Consider the following 11,130-nt stretch of genomic DNA (forward strand, 5'->3'; position numbering starts at 1 on the left):
GCCTTCAGTTTAACACCACCTCCCTGGCTCCTTTCTGCCTGTGACATCAAAGGCAGGAAACCAATCAGACTAGCCTGCTAGAGAACCTGCCTCTCTATATCCATGGCCATTACCCACATTAACCAGCTGCTTTACTGAGGATAAAACCCTCCTGTTTCTTCACAGAGCTAGGACAAATGACAAAAACCCAGTACTGGTACTGTCAGGACATAGTACCACAACAGAATGCTTCTGACAGGATCATCAGTACCCCTCCCTTCTGTAGTCTATTGGCTGAAGATTATCTCAGCCAAGGCTCCACCACACTCTAGAAAGAAGAATTTATTAATTACCTACTACGAGGCAAGCACTGTGTTAATCTCTTTTACAAATATTACTTCATTTGGTGAAAACCTCTTGTATCCTTGTCTCTTCTCTGGTGACTGATCCAGGAGTAAACTTTCTTCTGAGCCCATTCCAGATAGTCCTAGATGTGGAAGTATACTACACACCTCTTTTTCCTTCTTTAGAGATAGTAAAGAATAATCTGATTCCAGTATCCTTGTTCCCATTCAAATGGAAGATATAGTCAGTGTTCCCTTGAATAAAAAACAATGCTGAGCATAGTGGCCAGGCCTAATGTATGTCATTTGTGCTTAATTCTTGTGGAAAGCCTAACTGGTTTCTAAAAGCATGGTCTTGATCATCCCAAGAAGGAGTCCTTCCTGAAACTGATTAGGGTAAGGATCATACTTAAGAACAGGATCAACTAGGCAGCACAGTGGATAGATTGCTGGGTCTGAAGTCAGGAAGACTCATCTTCCCGAGTTCAAATTTGCTCTCAGATACTTAATGACTGTGGGACCCTGAGCAAGTCACTTAACACTGTTTCCCTCAAATTCCTCATCTGCAAAATGAGCTGGAGAAGGAAATGGCAAACCACTCCAGTATCCTTGCCAAGAAAACCCCAGATAAGGTCATGAAGAAAGAGTCAGACACGACTAAACAACAGCAACATGCTATGTCTTTTGATTGATTAAATCACTAGACATATCTCTTGAGTTGCTCTTTGACTAGGATGAAAGGAAGATCCTTAGGCATGGTTCAGTAAGGACTGTGTGATTTTCAGGAAGATGATTCTCTAGAGTTGGCCAAACAGTTAAATGACTTGTTCTATCATTAGACTCTAAGTTGTTACCTAAACTTTGCATGCCTCTTTTATCTTGATTATGGAATTTTGTCTTTGTTTTCTTACCCTATGAAACTGTATGTACCTATGGTTAGACCAAGAGGTTTTCAAAGGCAAAGGGAAACTCTACCCTTTTTAGATTCCTCTCTCTCTAAGCTGAAGACTTTATTTCCATAGAAAACTTTGACTCGGAACACTTTGACTTGACTGCCACCTGGTGACAACATACATATTTTGGAAGTGAGAAGAAATTCATTATGGAACTTTGAAATGCCAGCTGGAGAAGACGATTGGGAGACAATTTTATTGTATCATTTGTGGGATGGGAAAGTATACATATGTATGCAGCAGCATGGTGGGGAGAGGGCAAGAGGGTCAGAAAAGCTTCTGCCTCCGTGCGGCTATCCTTCTCCAGGACCACTGGGCATAGCCTGTGTGCCCACGGATGATGGAGTTAATCCACTGGACGTAGTCAGAGACCCGGGCAAAGCTGTCAGGAAAAAAGCCGGAGCCACAGCCTCCTCGAATGAAGGAATCGATGCCATAGACTATGCCATTACATATCAAAGGTCCCCCAGAGTCTCCCTGGAGAAGACAAAGAGAAAGAGTTGGCCAGGGTTTGGGGAAGAGCTGAGGAGAAACACTGAGCTAACATTAGCCCCATCTTCCTTTTCTCCACTTGAATCTGATTCCCCAGCATCGATAAGGGCCCCTCTTCGCTGGAGCCTCTAGGACTATTGACTTTGGTTTGAGTTGTCCAACAACACATCCTTTCTCCCTCTATAATGGGAATCTGAAGATTTTCCCTGCCCCTTGGCCCCTTGACAGGCTTAAGTGACTCTGAGAACCTTCCCTGATTTGAAAATATACTCTGCCCCCTAATAGGCTGAATGTGGTCACATGGAGCCTGTGGTGGGAGGCTTGTTTTTCAGGAATGCCCACATCTTGTTACTTTGTGATTGAACAGTGGGTCAAGAGGGTTGTGACATTCTCTGATCCAGGGGAAGTCTATATATACCCTGATCTGAGATTTTGCTTTGGGGCTCACTTTGGGAAGAGTTGTGTGATTTGGCCAGATGAGACTCTGGGCAGCCGTTGAGGTGCCGTCCCCACCTTCACCCCGGCTTTGAAAACCCAGATGTTGATGCTTCCCTCTCTGGTAACTAACTAGGTATGGATGTAATGGTCAGACAGCTGGAAGCCCTGTCTGCTTAATTGCGTTATTTTCTGTTGTAACTTCTGTTTGTATTCTCTGAAGTTCAGGGGGCCGACTTTTCCCCCTGAATTAGGTAAATGATATATGTTTGATTAAAGTAAGATTGCTAACCCATTTTGAGTTGCTTTCCTTTAGAAAAGCAGATCTAAGAACCTGTGCTAGCAGCCATCCTGGGTATGCTAGGGTGCTTGCTGCTACACCCTCTCAAATTCGCCCCAACTCCTATCCCATTCTGCCTCAACACAGTCCTGTTCTTTCCCAGAGGCCCCCATCCCCTGTCCATATATCCCTGGCTACCCACATCTTCCCCATATGTTAAGGTTCAGCTCAGGGGACATCTCTTCCAGGAAGCCTTCTTTGCTCTCCAAGCTGGGAGGGATCTCTTAGGACTATAGGGCTTTGAGATGGAAGGGATAAGAGATCATCTCATCCTTTTTGCTTATTTTATAACTGAGAAAGTGCATAAAGAAGAGTCTCCCCAAGACCCAGCTCAGGTGCCTCCTCCATCAAACGAATTTTCTTGAGTATCTTAGTTGCTGGTGTTCCACTCACCCCCAAATTATTCTGTACCTATTTTGAAGCTCTTAGCTGGCATCACGGGTGAGTGCTGAGCCAAGAAGATCTGAGTTCTATTCCTACCTCAGATGATTACAAGATGAGTGACTTTGGGCAAGCTGCTTAACCTCCCTCAACCTCAGTTTCTTCATCTGAAAAATGGGAATAATGAAGTATCCATTTTACGAGGCTGTTATGAGGATCACTTTATATTTGCACTTATGCATCTGTGCCCATGTTCATAGGATCTAGCTAGAAGGCACCTCAGAGACCTTCCAGTCCAACCTTCTAATAGATCACAAACTGCTTGAAGGCAGGAACCATGTCTAGTTCTGTCTTTGTAGCCTTGGCAGCCAGCAAAGTGCCTAGTACATAGTAAGCACTTCATAAATGCTTGTTAAATACAAGGTCCCCCAGCTAATCAGTGGAATAATCTTGCTAAAGCATAGCTGGGTCCATGTCCATGTCATTCTCCTCAGGGCAGGGATTGGGGAAAGAAATAATCATTTATATAGCCCCAACTGTGAGCCACACAATGTGCTAAGTGCTTCACCAATATGCCTGCTCTGTGTTTTGTTTTTGTCTTTGTCTTTGTATACCAGTGTCTTTCACAGTGACTGGTACACAGTGGGTGCCCAATAAATAGTTGCTGTATTCAGTTGTGTGCTGAAGGTCCCCAGCTCTGAAAGCCAAAGTATGATGACGTCTACCTTAGAGATGAGGAAACTGAGGCTTGGTTGCCTGCCTAGGGTCAATTAGCTCCCAAATAGCAGAAATGGGATTGGAACCTGGCTCTTGATTCCAAATTTAAAGGACTTTCCCCTACAATGGGCAGTCTCCCTCCTACTTCATATACCTCCACCCCCATCCCCATCATTCAGCCCTTGATTCTTGTTTCTCTCTTTGATCTTATAGGTCTCCCTCAAGGCCTGGGAGCTCCCGAAGACTCCCTCGCTTACTCACCCTTGATAGAAGAGACCCTTCGAACCCATCTAGTGCACCCCCCTCAGCGTGAGGTGAAGAGAACAGTATTTCTATAACATACAGGGCACTGTGCTAGGCACTTTGCAAATATTATGTCCTTTAGGCCTCACAACAACCACGGGGGGTAAGTGCTACTATTACTAGCCCTGTTTTATGATGAGGAAATTGAGGCAGAGGGAATTTAAGTGAGTTGCCCATGGTCACACAGCTAGTAAGTGTCTGAGACAGGATTTGAACTCAGGTCCTCCTTACTCCATGCCCAGCAGTCTGCCCCAATCCACTGGCCACCTAGGTGCCCCCCCCTCCCAGAGAAACACAGGTGGAGAGTCACACCAAGAAGTGTCCACTCCAAATCCAGGGGTCTTCATCTGTATCCCATTATGCTACTGAGTTCTGTTGAGTCCATTGGATGTTCTCCCTAGTGGGCCCATGACAGGAGCTAGGGGCTGGAAGCAGTTGGGACAGGGTCTAGACTTGAGTGGAGGAGAGGAGGACAAGGGTCAGACTTGGGGTGGGGGGATGCTTACAAAACAGATTCCAGCCCGGCGGCGGGGTACCAGCGTGCAGAGGTTGGTGGTGGGGCAGAGAGCGGTAACTGTGGTCACGTTGAGCTCCTGCAGCTGGGCAGGTGAATTCCTGTTGTTGCCCAGTCGCCCCCATCCCATGGCCAGGCACTGGCTTCCAACTCTCACGTTCTGGCCTTGCTGGGGGAGCCGGGCCACCTGGACGTTGGCATTGGTGGAGGCTGCACCTTCCAGCTGGGGGGGAGGAGGAGGCAGAAACAGACACAGAGATGAAGCTGGTCAGCCTAGTGGTCAGTTAGGGCTGGCCCAGATTTGGAGCCCTGACTGGTCATGTCACAGTGAAGTGAGAGAAGAAGAAGGTGGAAGTGGAGACTAGGAAAGGGAAGGTGACTGTGAGAATGAGTATAATCCTTGTAATTTCCCTGCCTAGGTGGGATCCTGTACTAGCTGGGAGAGACCTTAAAGGTCGTCTAGCCCCCCCCCCTTTTCATTTTACAGCTGAAGAAACTAAGAGAAGTTAAACAATGTGTTCAGGATCACACAGGTAGCAAGCAGAAAAGCCAGGGTTCAGATTCAGATGAATCCAGAGCCATTTTGGCTCCAGGTGTAAGAAATATTAATGAACTTCCAAATCCACCATAGTTGGGGGAGGGTTGAGAAGGGGAGAAAACCCAGGGCACCAGGTCCCCTGTGGAGATGAGAGACCCTTTATAGAATGGGGGAAGAGACTTGTAGTAGGGAGACAGAGCCTTAACACATAGTGAGGCCACTGACTTACAGAGTATTCTTTACCTCTTATGCTATCATGACAGAGGTCAGGGTGGGTATGAGATGAGAGTAGCAGGAAGCGAGACCATCTGGTAGTGCATAGGATCATAGATTTAGATCTCAACGGGACCCAAGTGGTCATCGAGTTCAAACTTCTCATTTTGCAGATGAGGAAACTGAGGCAAACAGAGATTATGTGACTTGCCCAGAGTCTCACAGTTAAGTGTCTGAGGTAGGATTTGAACCCAGGGTTTCCCAACTTCATTGCCATAGGTGCTATCTCATGGTGAATCAATTCTTGCCAACTAGATTCTACTCTGCTAAAAGGACGAATGGGATGTCAAAATGTAAATGGAACTATTTTCTGAACTTCACCATTTAAAAAAATGATCATTATGAATTTTTTGTGCCCTCTAAACTTCAGTGCTCTGAGACAGTACCCTGATTGCCCTGACTTAGTTAATGGCTGCTTTTCAGAGTTTTTCCCCCTGGACGTGTTGCCTTGAAATAGCGGTGTGGTGTGGATAGGACTTTGTTGTAAGGAAAGTGAACCTTAAATAAAGCTCCCCCCACCCACAGGAAAGTGAGTTATTGTTGTCAAGAGTCTATAGACCTTTGATTTCTACTTATAAGAAACAACTCTAGCTTCCATTTCTTATAGCCCTTGGTTAATGAAGCAATCTGTCTTCAACAGCTTTGGGAGGGAAAGAAAGAAGGAGTGTATTATGATGACCATTCTACAGGTGACAAAACTGAGGCCTGGAGAAGGGTAAAGTCATAGCTTCTTGGTGTCCGAGCCAGGATTTTGGATCTTCCATTAATTCTCCATGGCCCTGAGCCCCTTGGATCCCTGCCTCCAGGCCCCATCCCCCCACTCCTTCCCATGTCACATACCTGCAGTATCACAATATCATTCCGCAGGGTCTGAGGGTTGAATCCATTTTCAAAGACTCTCTGAATTCGAAGCCTCTGCTGGGTGCGCTCTTGTCTTCGCAGGTTGTGGGCCCCCAACACCACCTGCACACGCTGAGGGCTTCTAAGTTGGGAAGAAAAGCTTGGAATGAAGGCCAGAGACAGTATGAGAGAGGCCCAGCTGGGTAGACATCAACTCTAGCCATCATCCAGGCCTGGACCAGTTTTAAAATCCAGATTTCCAGCTCTTGCAGAGAATCCAGACATGCTAGTCAATTGGCTACCCACTCCCCATCCCCCATCCCTTAGGGCAGCTGGGAGGAAGAGAGTGAGGCAAAGTATAGGTTTGGGGGGAGGGGCAGGGATGCTCCGAAAACTTTGGCTCTGGTTAGGTTCCATGAGTCTTGTCTCCTCTCCTCCCTCTTCTTACAGAATTATGAACTCCTAGGATATCAGAGTAAGAAGGGATTTTTCTTAAGGCCACATAGCCAAATAGTCAGTCAAAAAATATTTTAGAGCTCTGACCCCAGAGGAAGTGGTCTTTCCATAGCACTTATTCTCTTCTATCACATGAAGGCTCATTCGCTGAGTTTCACTACAAATTATCAAAGATTTGGGGCACAGAAAAAAATCATAGGATTTGTATTGATATCTCTGTCTCACAAACCCAGTGACAGGTTTCTGGCAAGAGTTTCTGAGCCCTTCACTCATCCCCTGACCTGGGTAAGAGTTCCCAAGAACTGACACCTTTGAACACATGATGCAAAGCTGGAAGGAGCCATCAAATGTACTAGATCTAGAACCCAGAATATTAGAGTAGGGAGGGACCTTAGCATTAAGAATGTCAGAGCTGGAAGGAACTCTGGAACATTTTAGAACTAAGGGGCCCTTAGGACACAGAATATCAGAGCTGGGGAGGGGGACCTTAGGACACAGAATGTCAGAGCTGAGGGCTCCTTTAGAACAGAATGTTACAGCTGGAAGGAACTCTGGAACATACTAGAGCTAGAATCCAGAATGTCAGAAGTGGGAGGAAATTTAGACACAGGATGTCAGAACTGGAAGGGTCTTAGGACATAGAATGTCAGAGTTGTAAGGAACCTTGAAACATAAGAATGTTAGAACTTGAATGTTCCTTAGAGACTACCTAGTCCAAACTGGACTCATTTTAACAGCTGAGGAAACTCATTGTGTACCCAGGGCCAGCTACTTCCACTGTTGGGGCCTTGGTGATGGAGCTATTCCCCCATACATTGGTTGCATTCCCATAGGATGCTGCCTGTCAGAGTCCTCTATTCCGCTCCCTGGGGCAGGTGCATTCTGCCCCACCCCCTTTGATTACTCACATGCCACTCAGGCAGTGGGCTGCGGTCATCACAAACCGAGGATGGATCAGCGTACCCCCACAGAAGTGATTACCACGTTGCTGCAGAGATGCCATGTACGGGCGAGAATGAGGAACAGCTGTCCTTCCTCCCACGATCTCTGAGCCCAGAACTGTACCTAATAGGATCAGAAAGACAAGGTCAGAAGGCCATAAGGACAGTGAAAAGCTAGATCCATTCCCCCTTCTCCCTGACTCCTGTTTCTTCACAAAGCCTCACTTATATGAACGGATGCAAAGTAAAGTGAGCAGAACCAGGAAAACATTGTACACAGTAGTAGCAATATTATACAATGATCAACTGTGAATGCCTTAGCCTATATCTCAGCAATACAATGATTCAAGACAATTCCAAAGGACTCCTGATGCTATCCACCTCCAGAGAAAGAACTGATGAAGTCTGAAAGCAGATTGAAGCATAAATTTTTCACTTTTAAAATTTTTCTTGTTTTGTTTAACAACACAGGTAATGCTTATTTTGCATGATTTCACACAGATAATTGCCATCACAGTTTTTGCCTTCACAATGGGTAGGAGAGAGATGGGAGGGAGGGAGAAAAAGAATTTAGAATTCAACATTTAAAAAAAATGAATGTAAAAATAAATTAATAATTAAAAAAACAAAGTTTCTCCCTCCTTCTATCTATTGTCCGTCATTGTCAGCCTCTGTATACAACCACCCTTGGGCTCAAAGAGGTATTTACTTTCTCCAGTATTTCCCCAAGATTTAATAGCAGATTTAGAAATCCTTAGAATCCTGGATTCCTGACATCTTTTCTGGATGTTTCATCCCTGAACCTATGGCTGTCATTCCCCAGAAGCTTCAGCCTGAACTCCTAGCTATCCAGAGGAGTATAATTACTGCTTCACCCTTAAAAAGAATAGGAAGTGAGGTTGTTTGTGTGTGTGTGTGGGTGTGTGTTTGTGTGTGTGTGTGTGTGAAGTGAGGAGGTTCTGAACCCTCTTCTCATTCATAAGAGAGAACTAGATGCTGAGACAGAAAGGATGGGAATATTTGAGGGCAGCAACTGTCCCAACCTAGAATCTGGGTACCCAGTCTAGATTTTAGATTTTAAAGTGTCTAAAGAAAGAGTGAATATGATATTGTGGTCTAAAATTCTATGGGGAAAGTCAGCCCGAGAGGGATAGGAAGTTCTCAAGAATGAAATGCTGACCATACAGAAAGAGAAGCCATGTCGTGATGGTTTTAGACAAGAGTGACTTGTCTAGAAAGGATAATGTGGCTGCAGAGGGAGCTCATTAAACAGCTGAGATTTTTAAGACATGCAAAATATGATAGCAGGAGAAAAATTATACAAAGAGAAGAGCCATCCTGTGAAGACAGGTCAGGAATGTTAATGCCCAGAATGAACTGAGGTTGGTGAGGGCTGACGAAAAGGATTGTTTTAAAGCTGTAATAATAGCACTTTATCAAACATAGCTTTTTAAGGTTTGTAAAACCCTTTAGCTATGTAATCTAGCTTTATCCTCATGATACCGTTAGGGGGGTAGGTGCTACTATGATACCCATTTGATAGTTGAGGAAACTGAGGCAGACAGAATTTAAGTGACTTGCCCAAGGTCACACAGCTAGCAAGTGACTGAGGCCAGATTTGAACTGAAGTCTTCTTGACTCCAGGCCCAGCATCTATCCAACTGGAGTGGAACCTTCCATGTTGGAAGGTTCCTCTTGTCTTACATTCTGTGCTTTGTATTCTAAGGTTCCTCCCTGGCCTATTATTTTCTATTCTCTGAGGTCCTTCCCAATTCTGGCATTCTAGGTTCTGTGTTATCAGTTATTTCTAGCTCTGACAGTCTGTACTCTATATGTACCCCCTCAAGGGTGGGGAACCTGCAAACTCTAGGCCACATGTGGCCCTCTAGGTCCTTAAGTGCAGCCCTTTGACTGAATCCAAGCTTCATGGAACAAATTCCCTTAATAAAAGAATTTGTTCTGTAAAACTTGGACTCAGTCAAAAGATCGCACCCAAAGACTCGAAGGCCATATGTGCCCTCAAGGCTGCAGGTTCCCCACCTCTGATCTAGACCCATTAACCATAATATATACATGAATCCCTCATGCAACTTCTGTTTGAATATGTACAGTACTGGGGAGCTCACCCCAACTGGGGGCACCACATCCTACTTGATCTTGAAGGGACCATACTTAGCCTAGCCCCCTCTTCAGAAGTCAGTGGAATATCAACTAAGATATTACTTGTAAAGTACTTTGAAAGTACTTAAGTCACTAAGTAAATGCCAGCCATTGTTACTATTATCATTATATGTTCTATGTTTCGAACTTCCTTCCAACTCATGCTATTGTGCTTTGCACTCAAAGGTCCTTTCTTGCTCAAATATTCTATGTTCTATATTCTAATGCACCTTCCAACTCTGATTTCTATGTTCTAAGGACCCTGAGTTCTAAGGTTCTTCCACCTTTGACTTTCTATGCTTCTGGCTCAGAAATTCTATGTTCTGTGTTCTGAGACCCCTCCCAGCTTTGAGATTTCTATATCTAAGCTTCAAAAGACTGTCTCAGCTCTAGAATTCTATGTTCTAAGTTTCCTTCTAGCTCTAATGTACTTTCCCTCTGTCCTAAGGTCCCTTCTTCTATGTCTGACATTCCATGTTCTAAAGTTTCCTTTCCCATTTTAATAGTCTCTGTTTCTTGTTTCTTATCCTAGCAGATCCTCAATCTCTACTATAGGGTTCCCTATATATATGATCTTAGTCTTAGACTTTGGGGACACCCTGGCTTACACATTCTAAGGTCCCTCCTAGTTGTAATATTCTAGGTTTTAGGCTCCAAGATGCTTCCTGCTGATATTCTGTGTTCTATGTTCACCACTACCTTCCCGTTCTGAAATGCCATGTTCCTATCTTCTGATATTTCTTCCATTCTAACCTTCCATGTTAGAAGGTTCCTCTTGCCTTATATTTTGTGCTTTATATTCTAAGGTTCCTCTCAGTCCCAACCTACTATTTTCAATTCTCTGAGGTCCCTCCCAATACCAGCATTCTAGGTTCTATGTTATCAGATCCTTTCTAGCTCTGACAGTCTGTACTCTATATTCTAAGGCACATCCCAGTTCTAACATTCTATATTTCATACCCTGAACTCCTTAGCACGGTGCCTCATTCATAGTAGGTGCCTAATAAATGCTTCATCATCTATCTGCCTACTTTCCTAGCCATCTGTCCATCCAGCTATCTTTCTAGTTATCTGTCTGTCTGCCCGTCTTCCAACTCTACCATTCCATGTTCTAAAGCACCACCTAGCTCTATGATCTGTAACTAATCCCCCTCTAAGAAGTGCCTTGGGTGATAATATTGGTATGAATTAATTAATAAATTACTGACTCTTTCTCCTTGCCCTAGATATCTATGGTTGGAATTTCCCTGTGTCTTCTACTGTCTCTCACCTACCACCTGCTAGCCTTGATCTTTCTAGTGCTAGACAGACAAACAGGTGGGCAGGCAGACAAATAGGCAGGCAGGCAGACAGGTGGGCAAGAAGACAGACAGACAGGTAGGCAGGCAGACAGACAGACAGGTGGGCAGGCAGACAGACAAACAGGTGGGCAGACAGACAGACAAGTGAGCAGACAGACAGGCA

At 44.8% G+C, this 11,130-nt stretch overlaps 1 protein-coding gene across 1 annotated transcript; it reads right to left on the minus strand.

Annotated features, from left to right (window-relative positions):
• Positions 1-1,454: 1,454 nt before the first annotated feature.
• Positions 1,455-7,646, minus strand: ELANE (elastase, neutrophil expressed). The gene is made up of 4 exons (XM_069101943.1): positions 7,474-7,646; positions 6,110-6,251; positions 4,451-4,681; positions 1,455-1,753 (listed from the first exon to the last, which is right to left on the minus strand). Exons 1-4 carry the CDS (start codon positions 7,566-7,568, stop codon positions 1,544-1,546), a joined length of 678 nt encoding a protein of 225 aa, XP_068958044.1. The 5' UTR covers positions 7,569-7,646; the 3' UTR covers positions 1,455-1,543.
• Positions 7,647-11,130: the final 3,484 nt, after the last annotated feature.

The sequence above is a fragment of the Petaurus breviceps genome, unplaced genomic scaffold, assembly GCF_028583685.1.
Source record: "Petaurus breviceps papuanus isolate PSGF00001 unplaced genomic scaffold, PetGlider_PUasm1.0 523, whole genome shotgun sequence".
Taxonomy (NCBI): Eukaryota; Metazoa; Chordata; class Mammalia; order Diprotodontia; family Petauridae; genus Petaurus; species Petaurus breviceps.